General features: G+C 36.4%; 1 protein-coding gene across 2 annotated transcripts in view; it reads right to left on the bottom strand.

The window, feature by feature from the left end:
* Positions 1-1,173: 1,173 nt before the first annotated feature.
* LOC145303396 (uncharacterized) overlaps positions 1,174-13,324 on the bottom strand; it is a 114,883-nt gene continuing 102,732 nt past the window's right edge. For both annotated transcript variants that reach the window (XM_080144705.1, XM_080144704.1), the window contains one exon: positions 1,174-2,983. In XM_080144705.1, coding sequence (XP_080000831.1) covers positions 2,772-2,983 — 212 coding nt within the window. In that variant the 3' untranslated portion in view covers positions 1,174-2,771. The remainder of the gene's footprint in view (positions 2,984-13,324) is intronic.

Raw genomic sequence — 13,324 nt, forward strand, 5'->3', positions numbered from 1 at the left:
CAAAACACCTGACGAAGGCCGAAGGGCAAAACGGCCAAAACGTTGTGACAATAACAACCAAGATGAGGAAGTCAGTCCGACAATCTCAATCAATGAAAACACCTCATCTCAAAAATACAGACAATTACTATGCATCTTACATGTTCTAATGTAAATACGCTTAATTTAGTTCAGAGGCCTTTTTTTTTTTTGGTATAATTTGAAATTTCTGATTTATCTAACAAAAAAGAAAGTGTATTCCTTTTTTGTTTGTTTGTTTTTTTTTGCAAATTGTTATCCACATCTCCATAGTTGTTGTTTCACCATGTTTCGGCCAACTCATCCCTTCGCCTTCTTCAGGTGATTAACCGTGACAGGATATGAATGCTGAGTCTTGCTTGTAACTGTATCCTCAGCAATTACTGCCTTCCATAGTTTTTATTGTCTCACCACATTTTGGCCAACTAATCCTCTAGCTTGCTTGGGTAGGATTAAAACCTCTATCTTCCGACAATGCTCACCTGGGACCATAGAGACTCAATGCTTCTATCTATTGCAGCACAATAAAAAACAAAGTGATTACTAGGGATTCAATTACACCACTCAGTATTTCTGTCTAGTCGCAGTTAATCACCGAAAGAAGGCCAGAGGATGAGTGGTGAAACAACATCTATGAAGATGAGGATAACAGTTTTAAATATCTGAAGAAAGTATTGATTATAGTGAAACGCCATGGGTCCTTGAAAAATCAATTGTAAAGCAATATTCCCTTGAAGGTTGAAGGTTTAATTTTCAGTGTGGGCAACCAAAAAATACAATTGTGAATTTCTTAGGACCTCTATCCAATCATGGTTAACAGAACAAGAGCATGCTACCCCCGTGAAGTAAATAAAAGGTTCCGTTTGAAATTCCATCCAAATTCCTGAGTTAGACAAGATACATGTGAAGAAGGTCAGAGGTTACATTAACCAAAACGTTGTGAAAATGAGACTCAAGAACAGTAGTGCGAGGAATCTAAATGATACTGTCTAATTTTGTTGTCTAGAATCTCTATCTCTCACTTATTTTACACAATTTAACAAATAAAACATGAAAAACAGTGGGATTATCACAAAAAAAAAAGCAATATTCTCAGTAGAAGACATTCACAAATAAACGCTTCACAAACAATAAAAAACACAAGTCGAATAACGGTTCAAAATTTAAAAAAAAAATTCATTGAAATTAGTACACAGAAGATTCGCATCACATATACACATGGCAAATAAAATGTTTGAAAATTTGCAAATTTTGTGTACTTTATGACAGCAGTTATAGAAGTATTTATCTATGGAATCTCACTCGAACAACAAAAAAGATGCAGCAAAGATAGCAAATGTTAAACTGTAACGCCAATGATGATGGGCTTTTATGATTTTCAATTATTATGTATTTTAACCGTTTATAACCTGGTTGAACTAATTCATTCAGTCGTAAATAAATGAAGATAATGGCATAAATAAAGTGGGAATTGATTCAAAAATGCCTTAAATGTATTAGTTCAATATCTGGGCAGATGTCTCCAGATTGCAACTGTCCATTGTTTACATTCAATATTCCGCCATCTGTCTTAGAGAGTGGAGGATTTCGTTTGTTGTCATAAACACATTTTTTTCAAGCACTATGAATAATGATCAAGGTAACTTTATAAAATGCAGAAATTCTCAGTGGTATCTTAACTACTGAACTTCATAATTTTTCCAGTTTGAAGACAATGATAATATCATTACCCTTTAAACTAACTAAAATTAACAATATTTTTTTAATCATCTACATCATAATTCAGGTCATAAAGGGTTAAAGGTCCATCAAAAAGTCAGTATAAAAAAATATGTTGTGTCATGAAGATAGATAGCTTCTGCTGTTACAATTTTATATTGCTTGTATTAAAAAACAGAATTGTAAAAAAAATTCATTTTAGATTATGTTATTAATTTCTTCTATAAAAATGAAAAAAAAGAAAGACATTTTCGTTTTTTAAATATCTGAAATTTGTTCTAAAAATTATGCCATGAATTATGTTAGATGGATTGTGGTTGTCAAAATTGTCGATAACTTCGAAATATTTTTTATCCCATGTCTTTTTAAACAATAGAATATGTTATTTATACATTTGACATCAAAACCGTACAAAAATATTACAAAATGTAAAAATAAAAATTGTAGATTTTGCATAGCTTAATATTTTCTTCCGCTTTCTTTTTACTTATCTTTCAGTTCCCCGTCCAACTTTTTGATCTCCCTTCCCTCTCCTCTGACCAAATTTTTCATTTTTGATTTTCTAAAGCTCTACATCATATTGTTTTTCTTTCTCTTGCAACTTAACAGAACCCACTTATCAATGATGTGATTATACAACTACCCCCCCCCTCACATGTGATATCAAAAGTAGTTTTGCATATAAATTTTAATTTTTACTAATATTCTATTGAAATTAAAATATTGGCATTGTAGCAACTCTAAATGTATATATTCGCATGTGCAATTTGTACAAAACACAAATGTATTGTTATGTCGACGGGGCATCAAAAGTGTCTGTGTCCACTAACTCGTATTCAGAAAATATTAATTTATGAATTATCTTTTCCATCTTAATGATCGTAGCAAATGATATAGATGAACGTAAGTTGATGTACATGAATGTAAGATACAAAGCTGAAAACTTGAACAGGATTCTTAAGAAGAGTCAATGGGATTACGGAAGATGGGAGCAAGAGAACAATGAACAGCGGGAAATGATAGGAAAAGAAATGTCATGATTTTGGTGGAGTTGGCGTCGCCCTCTTTTTGCTCTTCGATTTACTTGAGCCGGAGCTGGATTGCTGTGAAGAGGAGTTGGATTGTGGATGTTTGTACTGGAGCTGATGAAACTGCAACTGAGATCCTGACGACTGTTGAGAACCACTGTTGGAGGTAGGACCATTGCTGCCAGACTTGCCTGTTTGGATGGGCACCTGTGAAAAAGCTGTACAGACATTGAACAGTTAGAATGCCATTTAGATTTCGACTCACAACAAAAGCAAGAAGAAAGATAATTAGTAAACTGTCGATGAAGCCATCAAATACTATGTACATTAAAAACAGCAAAGAAAATTAGTAAATTATACGTGTGACTCTGGATGTTGGATATTTGGCAGGTGACCTGTGAAGAGGGGCATTTGATGGGTTACACACATGCAAATTAATTCCATTTGAGGAATGCAAGGCTTTCCATCATTATCTGTTAAAATGCATAATTTGATCAGAAATATGTAAGAGAAATATTGGTCAAGGAAGTAGAACAATTGACAATGGGAAATATTAAACATTCCAGAATGAAAGAATGTTTAGATAAATTGACACAACAAAAAGCAAACAGGCAGAAAGTTGGTCATAGAATGAGAACAAGCTGCTAAAATCTCCACACCACACCCTTGCCACATGCCTTCACTGATCTCACAATCATCATACTAAAATCGAAAAGGTTGTCATCGGGAATAAAGAAAATATTTTATAACCCAGCTATGTGTGTTTTATTTCGCTGATAAGTGCACATATCGTAGACAATGACAAAAATCAATTTAGAAATTATATAGATTAAAAAGCACATTAGATGACTGGCCACAGCAAATATATAATATGGATACAAATATTTAATAGTTTTATTATATAATTCTGGTAAGCACTTTTTCTTTTGTCATATGAAATAGCAATTGAATATTAATGATGTCGTGTGTTTTGAATTGAATCTATTTCAGTATGTGTACAGTAAGAGCAGTAATGATATTAAAGTACAAACTGTACCGAACCATTTTGATTTGGTTGTTTTATTTTACAGTATATCAAACCTTTTCAGATTATTTAATGCAATAATTTAAGGAAAAACGTTTTATGCTTCAAGTTCTTTATTTCTTCAAATATTTATTCATGAAGTTTGGTTTAGTTTGGTTGTCAATTTTCTCAGATATACTCTTAAAGAGAGTAACTCCGCTGTTGTGGGGGGCGATAGAGGGCAATTATAAATGCAGTGGTTTAAGCAAGTGCAACTTGGAAGCACATATAAGGTAAATTAGGGACTTCACTGGAGATATCCCTACAACACGGAAAGCCATCTTTAATGTAGGCACATATTCCATGCCCATGGCAATCTTGGGGGTCAGATTTAGATGTTAAGTTAGAGTATCCGTTAATTATGAACTCATCTAGAGAAGTGGTCGGTTCTAAGCCAGTTTCGCTTAGGAAGAATATGTCCGGTTTTGTCTCCTGTAATTGGGTTTCAACCTCTAAAGGTTGGAACGTAGACCTCTGATGTTGGAGAAGGAGACATGGTGGTAGGGGTCTATGTTGGAGGATGGGGTTCTAGGTTTATTCATGATATTTTTCTGGAGATATTTCATGTTGAGGATTTGGGATTTGTGGAACAGGTCGACAGACTCAGTTAGAGCAGGACAGAGAGGGAAAGCAGGAGAGAAAAAGATAGGAAATTAAAAAATTTTTTTTTGTAGCACATGATAAGGTAAAGCCGTAACAATTACCCACTAGTATGGCATCAAGAGGCCCCACCAGAAACTACTGCATGGTCCAGAATCCATTCACCAGATGGCAATACAGCAGCCCCAGTACTTTGCACCTGCTGATAGGACAGCCTCCTTAGCGGTTAATCCAGGGTTCGGGGTCCCTGACTATCAGGCGGATAACGTCAGCCCAGATGAAACGTTTACCTCAAACACCCTTACTAGTGACATGGCCACAAGGATGACATAGAAACAGAAGATTTTCGACATCTCAGGCTACTGTTCACGAAGTACTGCCGTCCTGCAAAGCAGCTTTTTCTTCACCCTTTGTCAGAAACATCACTCATTCGAGATGAGGACTAAGGAACAAATAAGAAGAAGCGAGAGTAACGAGAGCTGCCAATAACGCATCCACAATGCGTTGTCTACTCTCCATAAAAGCCTTTGATAAAGTATCGCATAAGCGCCTACTTCACAAGATTTCCAGCTACGGTATAACTGGAAATGTTTTCTTGATCATTAAATCATTTTTCTTTGATAGGCTTATAAGAGTAGTGGTTGATGGGCAGAAATCAGAGGCCCAAAGTATTAATGCTGGAGTTCCTCAGGGGTCCATCCTGAGCCCAACTCTCTTCCTGATCTACATCAATGATCTCCCAAAACACATAATTAAATCATTGGCTGATATCTATGCTGATGACACGACCATCTACAGCAACACATCAAAGGCCGTAAATGACAAAAATCTCTCTGATTCTCTCTCCTCTGATCTCGAGCACGTGGTACAGTGGGGGAAGAGGTGGCTGGTTACTTTTAATGCATCTAAAACCAAGCTTCTATCATTACATCATCAACGCTCTGATCCCCATCTGGCATCAATTGAAATGAATGGCTCTCAACAAGGGGAAGCTCCATGTTTTGATAAGCTTCTGGGCTTGACCTTTACTCCTAACCTGAAATGGAACACGTACATCAAGTCTATTGCCAAGGTCGCTGGAAAAATGGTAGGATCCTTCTACCACTCCAGAAGATATCTCACTGCTGATGCAATTCTCTATCTATATAAAAGCCAAGTACGCCCAAGGATGGGGTGCTGTTGCCACACCTAGGCAGGAGCTGCTAAAAACAGCCTATGCTGCCTTGACAGAGTACAAAATAGGCTTCGTGGCTTAGTGGGTGATGTCCTTTTCTCTTCCCTGCAACCTCTTTCCCACAGGAGAGACGTTGCGAGCCTGTTTTGGTTTTATCATTACTTCTATGGCAAGTACTCGTCTGAGCTCCAATCTCTGGTCCCCCCTCGCCAATCTTTCACGAGGAGCACCCGTTTAGCTGAAACCACTTTCAAAAATTTTCCCTGTGCCAAAACCAAAACGTAGATTCCATGAACAAAGCTTCTTTCTAAAAAGTGCACGCCTGTGGAACTCTGTTCCATCTGCCTGTTTCCCACCTGACTACAACTTGGATGTCTTCAAGTCCAACATAAACAAATTCCTGATGAACCGTCCCCTTAAGTAAGACACTTTATCAAATCTCAAAACTAACGTACTGTACACGCAATAAACCGTATCCCCGAGTGACATCCGGGTCTTGATAAGTGGTGACCACCTTGTAAAAAAAAAAAAAATATTTCTATTTTATCAGGTTGATATACATAATTTAAAAAATAAACTGTCTCGACAATCAGACATGAAGGTGATGACACCCATAAAATAACTGTACTTTGCCTACACTTACTTCCCATCATTTACACCTTTTCTCTTAATTATTTTCATGTAAAAAAAATTTTTATGCTTTTAGAAAGATTATGCAATAAAGGCAAAGACATGACACCATGATTGGTGTTGAATGGTGATTTGTAATAGTTTTGTTTAAAAATATTTGCAGATGTTATATCTTGTACATGTTACAAAATTTCTAGATATCTAAAAGTGAGTTGCCAACAAAATTATAAGTTATTTTTATTTATGAACTTTTATAGGTTGTTTTGCACTATTGGGATATAAAAGAAATCACCCGATTATTTTTTTTCTCTTTTTATAATTGAAATGTATCTAATCAATTTTGGATCATAAAATATTCATCATCAGAGAAAGAAGTAAAATATTTGCATCTTTATGTTATCGTATCAAGGATGTGTGCTAGTGTTAGTTGCACGTGGAATTGTTGGAAAGAACTCTTCACTGTGAGCTGTTTTTGGTGCGTGGTCATTCAAACATTAAGAAAGTTGGCAAAAGCTTTAACACAAGGACACAAATATTTTACTTACAGAAAAAAAAAAAAACTTCTTTCTCTGATGATGGATATTTTATGATCCAAAATTAATAAGATTCATTTCAATTATAAAAAGATAAAAAAATATTAAAGGAAAAAAAATAGAATGATTTTTTTTTCCTTTCAATAAAATTTTTGCATCTTCAAGTAGTTTCAACTCTGTTTATTTTCTAAAGTTTTTAATTTTATTAATAGTGCTTACTAGAGTTTTTACCAACTTCATACATACATATATATATATATATATATATATACTAGCTGGCAGCCTAGTGTTGCTTGATTGTACAATATGCTTAAACATGATATTTTAATTTATACAGATCGTATGACAGTAACTGTCAATCCGGTACCCTCAACCCATCGGAGGAAGGTCAACCCAATCTAATTGCTCAGGCATATATGGTACTCAAGCATTCTCAATTGCCCAGCTTTAGGGGTGGGGTGTGTCGGGAGTGGGGAAACGGCGTTCATTGCCCTAGACAAGAAACAAGATCTACCACTGGGTGTTTCTGTCGAATCACTGTGATAGTATCTCTGCGCCTGACTAATAGGCAAAGAAGGAGTATGGAAGCCGGGCGATAGGCAGGACCTATCTACTCCTTAAGCATTTTAGGTTTGCAAACCGGTAATTTGATTGAGTCACCAGCTCTAGGAAGGTTGTCATCCAAGACTGAAGAGGCCTCCCTCCTCTTTGGTTTGGTTTCAGAGTTTTCCTTCTCCTAGACAGATGATCTGGAAAGATCTACTGGGTCCATCACCACTGAGAGGGTTTGCTCCGCGCCTGGGTTCTAATCCAGGTATTTCTGCGACCCCGCGTGGTTAGTTAATGTTATTGGGTTAGTTTGTAGAGGTTATATCTGCTAAAATAGTTACACTCCTCAAAGTGGATTAGGGACATTGTTATTTCATTGTTACGGGAATTTACGGAAACCACGAAAAAACGCATCGAAGCACAAAAACTAGGAACTCGTGACTTCTGGAAAATCTACAACAGTGTAGTAAATAATGGGCAATCAACAATTCCCCCACTAACCAACAATCACGAGGTTCTTTGCTCAGCAACCGAGAAGGCTAACATGCTTGCCAGTCGGTTTGCCTCAAACTCCACACTGGACCCTCTAAACCACCCCCTACCTCAATTTCCTATGCGGACAGACGCCACGCTAGACGACCTGAAAATCACCCCTGCTCAGGTGCATGCTATCATAAAAAACCTTGACACTTCCAAAGCATGTGGACCCGACCTCATCCCAGCTGTGCTATTAAAAAAGTGCTCGGCCGAAGTAGCTCCAGTTCTCTCCAAACTCTACAACAAATGCCTTAATGAATCTTGCTTTCCGAGCTGTTGGAAAACTGCTTCTGTAGTACCAGTATTCAAGAATTCTGGCGAAAGAACTGACCCATTAAATTATCGCCCTATTAGCCTCCTCCCACTTTTTGCCAAAATATTTGAGACCTTAATTAACCATGCTCTAGTCCAGCACCTTACAGATGCTAAACTTCTGACCGACCGTCAATATGGATTTAGACCAGCCCGTTCCACGGCAGACATCCTCACTGTAATCTCTGAACGCATATACCATTCACTGGACAAAGCGGGAGAGGGCAGAGCGGTAGCTCTAGATATATCTAAGGCTTTTGACAGGGTATGGCATGAGGGTCTCCTACGGAAGATTAGATCTTACGGTATCACTGGTAGAATACTTAACATAATTAAATCCTTCTTAGATAAGAGAAAAATCCAGGTTGTCCTCGACGGTCGTACATCTAAACAATATGATATAAATGCGGGAGTGCCCCAAGGATCTATCCTGGGACCTCTGCTGTTCCTGATATTCATAAATGACTTCCCCGACAAGATTACCTCTGAGATGGGGATATATGCTGATGACACCACACTCTATAGCAGGCACAACAGGAAAACAAACGAACATATATCTAAAGTAATGGCAGAAACACTAGAGGATGACCTCCAATCAGTAGTGGAATGGGGACAAAAATGGATGGTCACGTTCAATGCCACCAAGACAAAACTGGTTTCATTCAATAATTACAAGAAACCTTCTCTACCACCTATAGCAATGGCCAACGACTCTTTATCTGAGAGTACGTCTCTCAAGCTCCTTGGCCTAACGTTCACTGGAAACATGAGTTGGAACAGTTACATCGAGGGCATTGCCAGGGCCGCTGCAAGGAAGGTGGGCTCTCTCTACCGTGCTAGAAAACTTTTAACACCCGAAAGTATCCTGTACCTCTATAAGGCCACTATTCGCCCATGTATGGAGTATTGCTGTCATATTTGGGCCGGTGCATCGGCTACTAGTCTCTCGCTCCTTGACAGGGTTCAAAAGAGAGTCGCAAATCTGATAGGCCCTAAACTGGCATCAAAACTCCAGCCTCTGTCCCATCGTCGAAACGTTGCATCCCTCTGCCTGTTCTACAAGTATTATAATGGTGAATGCTCTGAAGAACTGCAAGCACTTGTGCCCCCACGACGTGAACACCCTCGACAGACCCGACAAGCTGCAAAATCCCACCCCCACACTGTAGAGATCCCTAGATGTAAAAGATCCTTCTACTCCAGTAGTTTCTTCCCCAGAACTGCTAGACTTTGGAATTCCATTCCGGGTCACTGCTTCCCCAACTGTACTGACATGCATAAGTTCAAGTGCAACGTGAACCAACATCTCGCTGCCCTAATCCCTACATAGTACCCCAGTAGATGTTTCCCCTGATAGTAGCCCCCTACACCAAAGTGGCAATGTGCCTTGTTTGGGGTGAAAATGTAATTAAAAAAAAAAAAAAAAAAAAAAGAAAAGATCGCATATGAATATTTTCTATTGATTATTATATACTACAAGGAATAATTTGCTCTATGGACTCATTCACAAAAAAATTATAAAAGTAATGATGTCGTTCATCATATTCCTTCTGTGTTTGTTTATAATATCATGTCAGCTGATATTTGGGCTTGATGATGAATGCCGTGGAAGACTCACTTCTGATTAATGTTTAGTTTTACAATATATAAACGAAGAAATGATTTGTAGCAATTTTAAATGGTACATCTTTTTATTGTAAATTGGAATTCATCAATAAGAAACAATTAAAATAAAATGGTGAGGTACACCTGGGCTTGAACAGGGGATAATTTGATCTGTAGTCGAATGCTCTACCACTAAGCTATACCTCCAAATTATAATAAATCTATTTTTTTAAGAAGAAATGATTTTCTCAGATCTTATGATCTCCCTTAGACGGTGTAACGTAAAATATTCCCTTGTAAAAATCTTTTTTTTTTATCTATAAGAGAGAAAAGCTATTTTTAAAATCGGATTTTTTCAATTTTCAATATTATTGGATGAATTGATCTGAAATGGAACATGTACATCAAGTCTGTTGCCAAGGTCTCTGGGAAAATGGTGGAATCCTTCTACCGCTCCAGAAGATATCTCACTACTGATGCAATTCTCTATCTGTATAAAAGCCAAGTACGTCCAAGGATGGAGTACTGCTGCCACATCTGGGCAGGAGCTGCTAAAAACAGCCTATCCTGCCTTGACAGAGTACAAAATAGACTTCGTGGCTTAGTGGGGGATGCCCTTTTCTCTTCCCTGCAACTTCTCTCCCACAGAAAAGCCGTTGCTAGCCTGTCTTTGTTTTATCGTTACTTCCATGGCAAGTTCTCGTCTGAGCTCCAATCTCTGGTCCCCCTTCACCAATCTTTCATGAAAAACACCCGTCTAGCTGAAACCACTGTCAGTAATTTTCCCCACCCTTTATGTGCCTAAATGAAAACATAGATTCCATGAACAAAGCTTCTTCTCTGCACGCCTGTGGAACTCTCTTCCATTTGCCTGTTTCCCACCTGACTATAAATTGGATGTCTTCAAGTCCAACATAAACAAATTCCTGATAAACCGCCCCCTTAAGAAAGACACTTTATCAAATCTCCAATACTAACGATTACTACGATACTATCCCATTGATTACTGTACACGCAATAATCCTTATCCCCTAGTGGCTTCCAGGTCTTGATAAGTGGTGACTTCTATGTAAAAAAAAAATTTCTGTACAAATGTATTTGAAAACACTGCCATATATAAATTAGCTTTGTTTGAAATTTGCAAAAGATGGACTCAGTTGTTTCAGAACCATTGAGGAAGGAACTCACTCACACAAAGTGACTTTTATATAAAAGTATATATATATATATATATAGTAATTAGTTAAGAAAAAATCATTTAATTAAGATAAATTGTTTCTAATTAATGAAGACACACATTTCAGTATAAATAATTTAGGTGATTGAAATAGGAATTAATCCGAAGTACTCATTGTTGTTGCTTTGTATCGTTTGTTTTGATGAAAAAAGAAAAATCAATGAATAAATTTTTATACATGATTGTTTACAAAATATATCATTTTAAAATTGTTGTTTTAAAAATACACATGTCAATGAAACATTTTCTTTTTGTATCAAAAAAAAACAAAACAATATTTATAATTTACAATGTATAATAATAAAACAGTATTTGATTGTTAAAGAAAATGTGAGCAATTCATCTCTTTCACAGCATTTGTTTTCTTTTATTTTATTGAAAGAAGAAAAAATGAATGAATCTTAATGACTGTTAAAAAAAATGTAACCAATGTATTGTTTTTAAGCCATTGTTTTGAAAAGATGTCGTCGAAACATACAAGATTCCTTAAATAAGTTTCCCGACTTCTTTTTATAGGCATTTAAAAATTGTCATAGACTCTTGAAATTTCAGTATGTAATTACTTTACATCTTATGAGAAGACTGACCAATTTTTATGATTTCAGGTTCAAAGGAACAGCTACAGCAGTAATTTGAATAAACCCTACTAAAGCCTGATTGTCACAGCTGATGAATTTCAAAAATGCAATCTGAACATGAGGATACTTTAGAAGAATGATATGCAATAAAATTCTGTTTTAAACTTGGAAAATGTATGAAAACATATGGAATACTTCAGACTGCTTTTGGACCATCTTGCATGAATTGAGCATCAGTTTTTGAGTGGCATGAGATTCAAGGAAGGCAGAGAGTTTGAGGGATGCTGAGAGGTGTGGGAGGACTAAGGAAATCAGAACACCAGAGTTGATAGGCTAAGTAAAAGATTTTATGGATAAGGACTGTCGTTTGTCTATCGAGACAATAAGTGCACAGTTTAATGTCAGTGTGTGGACTGTACACACAAGTATTTTGCAAGGAACAGAAAATGCGGAGGACTTGCACGATGTTTGTCCCAAGGATTTTACATCCTTGTCACAGACTATTTAACCAAGATGGACATCAAGATTGTTCCTCATCCTCCCTATAGTTTCCCTATAGGAGATGAAAGAAGCTGTGACGAGGGTCATTGACATGCTCACATAAGAGGACTTCCATGGTGCCTTCCAGAACGTTGGAACGGTACAAGTGAATTGCAGCTGAAGGAGATTACTTCAAAGGGGACTAGAGTTACATGTGTGTACTATCAATAAAAGTGCCCCTACAAAAAAAAGTCTGGAAATTTGTTGAAAATACCTTGTATATATTTGAGGAGTACAATGATGATGGGTAAAATTACGAGTCATTCAAAAATTAGTGCATCTTATTTTTTATTTTGCCAGAATGGATCAGAGAGGATTACAAATTCCATTATTATGATGACTAAACTTATGCATTCATGACCTGAAAATTTCATTTCTCTGTTACAAATATTGTCAGTGTGAGACTCTAAGAAAGTAGTCTCTGTTATGGATGTGTGTCAAAAGCAGAGATGCATCATTGAACACCTGATAAAAGTGCATTTAGAATGGTGGTGACTATGTAGAAAAATAAATTCTGGAGAACAAAAGGTCACTTTCTTTAATGATACTATCTTGTCTTCATAACTTTTGAACATTTTGAGTTCAAAAAATAGGAGGCTTTACTGTTGGAACAACCTTCTAAATCACCCAAAGAGGACAGGTTTTTACGACTTTTATGCCTCTTTACAAAAATTAAAATAAAAAATAATTATACTGAACTATAATCCTTATTATTTTGATTCTAAAAAATGTCTCAAATATAAGGTTTAAGCTTAAGGGGTTTTAGGAAGAAATTGAAATTCAGGGGATCTTGCTTAATTGGTGTCTCATGAGAATCTGATATATTTGAATTTTCAAATGGGGGTTTGTGTCAAAAACTCCTTAAAATACTCCCAAGAAACTGAAATTTGGAGAATATTAATTGATGTCTCATATCTAGCGTGAAAAAAATTTCACAAAAATCTAAAGCAGCTAAATTTTCTTAAAAGATTTTCTATCCACGTTTTGCAGGAATTTCAATACAGACAACATTACAATCTCATACGCTTAGCAGTCGTGTCCCAAAATTTCTAATGATAGGTTAATTAGTTAAGAGTGAATTTGTACATAGAAATGTACAAACACTTACACATAATTAACTTTATATATATTGAAACAGAGAGACAACATGTATTATTATGATTGCTTATGTAGAAGAAATTGAATTTGTAAAATGACAGAA

This window comes from Euprymna scolopes, chromosome 19 (genome assembly GCF_053919585.1).
Source record: "Euprymna scolopes isolate OS-2025 chromosome 19, ASM5391958v1, whole genome shotgun sequence".
Classification (NCBI taxonomy): domain Eukaryota; kingdom Metazoa; phylum Mollusca; class Cephalopoda; order Sepiida; family Sepiolidae; genus Euprymna; species Euprymna scolopes.